The sequence below is a fragment of the Elephantulus edwardii genome, unplaced genomic scaffold (genome assembly GCF_000299155.1).
Source record: "Elephantulus edwardii isolate Elephantulus edwardi_28Jun2011 unplaced genomic scaffold, EleEdw1.0 scaffold00127, whole genome shotgun sequence".
Taxonomy (NCBI): domain Eukaryota; kingdom Metazoa; phylum Chordata; class Mammalia; order Macroscelidea; family Macroscelididae; genus Elephantulus; species Elephantulus edwardii.
The window spans coordinates 8,250,326-8,257,343 of record NW_006399877.1 but is presented as its reverse complement, the minus strand read 5'-3'; the positions used below and the strand labels follow the sequence as shown (position 1 = coordinate 8,257,343).

Here is a 7,018-nt window from a genome sequence, read left to right as displayed (position 1 = left end):
GAATGTCGTCTTCAGTGAAGTGCCTGTTCATATCCTGTGCCCATTTTTCTATTGGATTATTTACCTTTATCTTGTTGTGGTGCTCAAGTATTTCATAAATGATATAGATAATTTTCATATTTTGTTAGATTACCTTTTTGGGAAGTGGGAATAAATATAGGTCTCTTCCAGTCAGTTGGCCAGGTAGCTGGCCTCCAGATTCCTTGGCACAGTCTGGTAAGCACATTCAGGGCTACATCTGTATATTGAAATATGTAAACTGGTATTCTATCCGTTCCTGGGGCTTCATTTTTTGCCAATTCCTTTAGCGCAGCTTGACTGCCTTCCTTTATTAGCATTGATTCTTGATCATATGCTACATCCTGAAATGGTTCTGTGTGAGCCAATTCTTTCTGGGTCATTTGAAATAAAAAGTATTATCTATTAGGTCTGATGAAATTTTAGAAAACATTTGCCAGCCAAAAAATAAAGCAAAAAGCTCTAACATAAACCTAAGGAGCTCTGGCAGCAAAGTCCTAGCATGGCACAGTGCTGACCAAAGGGTGTGTGTCTCCGGGGGCTTGAATCCATCAGGGGCCCCCAGAGGGAAGATGGGCAGTCTCCTTTCACAAAGATTTAGCCTCAGAAACCTAATGGATGGTCACTGTGGATCCAGACCAACTAGATGGCTGTGAGCAACTGAGACAATAGACATAGAAATGATCAAGGAAAATTTGTAGGGAAAGTCAGGATGCTACATAGTTGCACATTCTGCAACCTTGCAAAAGAAATGTACGTGGTTCCAATTTGGGGGGAACAGAATAAAATGAAGCAATTATGCCATTGTGGTAAAATTATGTATGAAATAAAATGTTCTCTTAACTGGTATATTACAATCATCATCTCTACAAGTAGGAAATGACAATATTTGCTTTAAAAAGGAACTGTGTTTCAGGTGGTTTATTCCTTGTTGAGAGAGTTAATGACAATATTACCAAGTTTTAGTGTGGCTTTTTTTCTTTCATTCATTCTACAAATGAAGAATAACATTTATTCTACAAACCTTCCTCCCTTGAACACTTACCTCCCTGAACTTTCCCTTTTGTTCTCAGGTTTCCTTTCCTTCTTTTGTTTTATTCAAAAAGGTTGATTCTTTTGGTGTGTTAACCTTATTAGGGTTTAATGCCCAACAATATTTATAACTTTCTGTGTGTGTTTATATACACAGAATAGTTTTCCTTGGGTTCTCTACCATCCTTTATTGGCTTTTATTGTTGGACGCCATCCAGGGGATTCAGACTCACAATGACCCTGTATGGACCCACTGTTGTTGTTTGGTGCTGTGAAGTCAAATATGACTCATAATGACCCTATGGACAACAGATCTGAACCTTGTTCTATCCTGCACTATTCTCACACTTTCTGATACACAGAGCCCATTGCAGCAGTCACTGAAACAGTCTACCTGGTTGAGGGTCTTCCGCTCCTTCTCCAAACCTTCATCCTTCCCAGCATCATGTCCCTCTGCAAGGAATAGCCCCTCCTAGCAACATGCCCAAAGTATGTGAGGCAAAGTCTCATCATTCTTGCCTTCATAACAGTGCATCTAAATTCCAAAATCAATCTCCATAATAGTCTATGTGTTTCCTACTGCCAAAGGGGCCCTTTAGAGTAGTGAGAGAAGATCTTCACCCTGAAACCCACAGCGTCCCTTTTCAGCAGGAAGTAGCTAAGAGAATACGCCATCCCCTTTTCCTTATGAATCAGGGTGAAGTCTCTCTCAGGGAGGAGTGATAGGGAATGGCAAAGGACACACTGACAAAGGAGATTAATCAGAACTGGCTTTGACAAGCACTGTGGCAATTGGACAATTAAAACACATTTTGGGGGGAAAGAAGAACGAACTGGGAAGGAGGGTAGAGAAAACGGTGCAACAATGAATGAATGAGAACCCAAAATCTCTGTAAATGTTCATTAAAACTAATAAAATTTAATAATAATTAAAAAATAAAATATCAATTAAAATAAAAAGCCATAACTAGCTATAATTTTAAAAAAAGCAGTCTGGCTGCACCCTCTCCAAGACATATCTGTTTGTTCTCTTGGCCGTCCATGGGATGTTGATGTTCAGCACTCTTCTCCAACACTATAGCTCAAAGGCATCAGTTCTTCTTCTGTCGCCCGTATCCATTGTCCAGTTCTCAGATGCATAGCAAGTGATTGGAAAGACTATGGTCTGAATCAGATGCACAGTGACCCTCTGTGGCCTCACAGTGACCTTACATAGTGACCCTCTGTGGCCTCATGTTGTTGCTGTATACCATAGAGTCAGAAATGACCAATAGCTGAGCCTCTGGCAAGTTTTCACAGGCAGTTAATCACACTGGAGGAGACTGTCCATCTTTTTTTTTTAAATGAGACTGTCCATCTTTCTCTCACAAAACAGCAGGGGGTCTTGAAGCAGTTTGGTACGCCTTTGGGATTGCAGTGCAGCTTCTTGCCACTAGGCCACCAGAACTCCATAGTGGACTCATAGTACCTTATATAGTGACCTTGTATGGCCTCACAGTGACCCTCTATGACCTCATAGTGACTATGGCCTCACAGTGACCCTCTACGGCCTCACAGTGACCCTCTATGACCTTGTAGTGACTATGGCCTCACAGTGACCCTCTACGGCCTCACAGTGACCCTCTATGACCTCGTAGTGACTATGGCCTCACAGTGACCCTCTACGGCCTCACAGTGACCCTCTATGACCTTGTAGTGACTATGGCCTCACAGTGACCCTATATGGCCTCACAGTGACCCTGTATGGCCTCACAGGGATTCCAAGGCTGCCGATCTTCAGGTTTTTCTTCTGCCCAATTCCAACTGTCCACCTTCTGTTAGCCATGTCCCCCTTCAGTTTGCAGCGGCCCCCTTTTGTGATCATTGAGGAATGAGGGCTCGCTCCGTAACTGGTGTCACATAACTCTAACTGCTCTTGAGTCAGAACTCAGAATCTGCTCAGAGCTGACCTTCCAGTGAGCTTTCAGAGGTTGTAAACAGCAAGGGAAGAGGCTGTCCACCTTCCTCCCTGGGAGCAGCTGGAGGATTCAAACTACTTATGTTTGGGTTGGCAGTGCAGCTCCCTACATACTAGGCCACCAGAGCTCTCTATTGGTTTTGTTAATGTTTATAAATATTACTGTTAAATATTAATTGTAAATGGCAACTTTTCCTTCATTAAATGGATATGCTCATATTTTCCAATTTCCTTCTTGATTTCTTACTTACTACTTTTCCCTTCTAAAATGGGACTTATTTTTCTTCCCCCTGGAAAAGTCGGAAGTTTAGGTCTAGTTGAGTGTTCTGCTCTTTTTATCTCTTGTTAGTATAAGCACGAATGATATTTAATGTTACCCCTGAACAGGTTTGACTATATACTTTTCCCATTAAAAAAAGCAAAAAAAAAAAAAAAGTCTCCCTGTTTCCTTTCGCATCTGCTCTGCCTGCTGGTCCGCGGCTAGGTGCGCTGGCTTGCTTTCCTTCTGTTTTTTGTTTGTATGGCGGTCTGAGAACACGAGTACTAACCCTTTTTGTCTTCTTGAGAATTCGCTTGTCTTCAAAACGGCAACTGATTTCTGGGCAAGCACCACGTGCACTTTGAGAACGCGATTGCTCAATTTTTCCTGCTTGGCTCAGACCTTTTGATCCCCTCTTTTGGAGAAGAAATTGAGGCCCCTGAGGTGCACGGACTTGCTGGATCCCGCAGTGAGGCCGGGGCAGAGCCCGCGTTCTGGGCCAATGAATGAAGTATTGTGGAGAGTTCACGCAGGCATGCTTCAACAGCATCCCTGCCCGGCTGGCAAGCCCGCTGCCCAGAAGCCAAGCAGGGCAGCCTGGGGACAAGCTGCCTGCTTCACGGGCTCCCTCTCTCTCCGGACCTCCTGGTGCACAGGTCAGCACGCTGACCGGCTCGCCTCGGTCCTCTGTGGCCTTCCCTGCAGAAGGAATCCTACCCTGGGGGGCGGGGCTGGCTCCTTATGCAAATAGCCCCAGTGGCTCCGCCCACTGATGTTCTGGGCATGCCCAGATACGTCAGACTCCTGGGATGAATGCAGTTTTGAGAGTCAAGCTGGGACCGGCTTTGTTGGCTTTTGTGCGGGCATGATTTATCTGAACAGGCTTTTACATAGTTTGAACTCTTTTTCCTTGAAATGCGCTTCTCCACGTTTAAAAATAAGATTCGTGAGTTTGGGTTTTTTCTTTTTTTTTATCTACTCTGCAATTTTTTTTTTTAATTGGAGAATTTAGTCCATTTACATGTAACCATATAATTGTTGTCATTTTATCCTTCTGTGTTTTTCTCAGTTAACAAAATTTTTTGCTTTTCTCCTTAACTTAATATAGGACTTAGGATACTATTGGTTTTTCATACATTTACACGAGATCAAATAGGCACTTTTCTGAGCGACTCATCTTACTGTTTTCCTACGTCACCCCCACAACAGCATATTTGAGCCCATTGATACAGTCACTGGGTAATCTCCCTGTTTTTCATTGACCCTTTACAAACAGCCCCTAGATTATAAATGAGCGCTGTACCTGACTCTACCTTTGGGTGGAATTTTTATGTAATTTGAAATACTTAGGTATGGGTTGAATCCGACGTCAGTTATTCAAATATTTGTCTTAATCCAAAACCAAACTCACAGCTTTCAAATGGATTGGAACACACAGGGGGCCAATAGGCCAGAGCAGGTTCACCTCATGGTGTTTCTAAAGGTGTATTACAGAAGGACACACTCTTTCTCCTACAGATCAGCTTTTAGATTTGAACAGCTGACCTTTAGGTTAGTAGCCAAGTGCTTAATTCGATGTGCCATTAGGGCGCAAACTTAAGTTTGTCTTAGAGCAAAATCCATAAAATGGATCAACATAGTGGCGGTATCAGCGGGCTCAAGTATTCTGGAGGTGGTGAGGATAGCACAGCATAGGTCAAGGTCCAGATCTGCTGTTCATAGGCTTGCTGTGAGTCACAGTCGACTTGAGGGCACCCAACAACAACAAGAACAAGAAGTCTACCTCTCTATGCATAAACAAATACTTCTAGGTACATCACAAGAGCTCTGGTGGCCTAATGGCCAGAAGCTGCACTGTAATCCCAAAGTCATGTGGTTCAAGGCCACCAGCTGCTCCACATGATGATGGACAATCTCCTTTCGTGTTATTAACTGCCTCTGAAAGCCCTCCAGACGGTCAGCTATGGGTTAGTTCCGACTCCATGGTATACAACATACTATATGCTATACCAAGGAGCCAAGCAAGTTGAAGTTAATGATCTCAATCTCTTCACCATCTGTCATGATGCTGCCAATTGGCCCTGTGATGAGAATATTTGTTTTCTTAATGTTGAGCTTCAATGCATATTTAAGGCTGTAATCTTTGACCTTCTGCAACAAACGCCTCAGATCTTCTCAGTTTTGGCAAGATTGTGTCATCTACATAACATATAACACAGGCTGTTAATGAATCGTTCTCCAATCGTGATGCCACATTCCTCTTCATAGAGCCCAGCCTCCCAGATGATCTGTTCTGCATGTAGATCAAAAGGTGTGGAGATAGGATGCATCCCTGGTATATACCTTTCCTGATTTTGAACTATGCAATGTTTTGCTCAGCTTGTTTGGCTCCACAATCAATACTCTTGGAAGCAGCAGCCAGGAAATAAAAAGAATTATATTGTGAAAATGTGCTGTCAGGGACCTCTCCAGAGGACTCAAGAGCAACAGTCTTAATCTAGAGACTAAGGAGCACCTAATCCAGGACGTGGTCTTCACAGTTATTTGCTATGCATCAGAGAGCTGGACAATGACTAAGAATGATAGGTGAAGAAAAAATGCCTTTGAGTTGTGGTGCTGGAGTATTGAATATACCATGAACTGCTAAGAGAACAAACAGGTCCGTCCGAAAGAGAATGAAACCAGGCTGCTCTTTGGAGGCAAAGATTTTGAAGCTTCATCTGACATACTTTGGCCATGTTTCAAGGAGGGGATCAGTCCTTAAGAGAGCATCATGTTTGAAAAGGTGGAGGGGCAGTGCAAGAGAGGAAGACCTTTGATGAGATGGATTAACTCAGTGACTGGGGTAACGGGGCTCAGAGAAAGTTAAATTGGTTAAAGAAAGAGTAGATTCTTAGCTGTTGTCCACAGGGTTGCTATGAGCCGCAGGCGACTTGACAACACTTAACAAGGAGCTCTGGCTAGTGGTCTAGAAGATGAGTCGTGATGTCAACCTGAAGGCAGGCGGTTGGACTCCATCATCTGCTCTGCGGAGAAATATGGGCAACCTCTCGTGCGATTTAGTGCCCCTGAAAGCCCATTGGAGGGTCAGTCATGAGTTAGTTCAACTCTAGGCCCCGTAACTTCTCGTTCTGCCCAATTCCCTGGGCAGGCCACGTGCAAATCTGAATGCATGTCCCAAGCATGCCTATGCTTTCTCCTAAACACTCCTGGATACTGTCTCGATCATCAGCTGCTCCCGCCTGTGTCCAGGTGGGTATTTAAAGCCTGCCCACTCGCCACGAGGCTGTGCATTCTCACGGGTAGTGGACCCTCTCTTTATCTCCAGGACCTACATTGCGCCTCTCCTCGAGTTGGTGCCCAATGAGTCTGCAAGTTAAGCAAACTGATGATGACTAAGGGGTCCCCCGAGGCAACAGCCAATGACCAGAGAGGCAGAGAGGCCGCCGGACGGGGCTGGGGCCGCCCAGCAGGTCCCGAAGGTCAGAGTCAGCCGGGGCCGGGCAGGTCGGTCCCGAGGTCACTCGGCTTGGAGCCGTGGGCTCTAACAGGTGGTCACCGCCCGCCTAGGCCGCGGGAGACGCAGCTGAGCCCGCCGGACCCGGCGCGACCCCCGGAGCGCGCTTCGCGCTTGGCCCCTCCCGGCCTCCGTGGCCGCCGCCGGCGCCGCTCGCGTGACCCGGAAGCGCATTCTCCTTAGCAACGGCGGGACCGCGCTGGCGCCGGCGTCCCCGCAGCCACGGTGAGGCCCC

General features: G+C 45.5%; 1 protein-coding gene across 1 annotated transcript in view; it reads left to right on the top strand.

The window, feature by feature from the left end:
• LOC102846829 (homeobox protein prospero-like) overlaps nucleotides 1-6,944 on the top strand; it is a 49,594-nt gene extending 42,650 nt beyond the window's left edge. The window contains exon 4 of the mRNA XM_006893538.1: nucleotides 6,837-6,944. Coding sequence (XP_006893600.1) covers nucleotides 6,837-6,944 — 108 coding nt within the window. The remainder of the gene's footprint in view (nucleotides 1-6,836) is intronic.
• The last annotated feature ends 74 nt before the right edge of the window (nucleotides 6,945-7,018 follow it).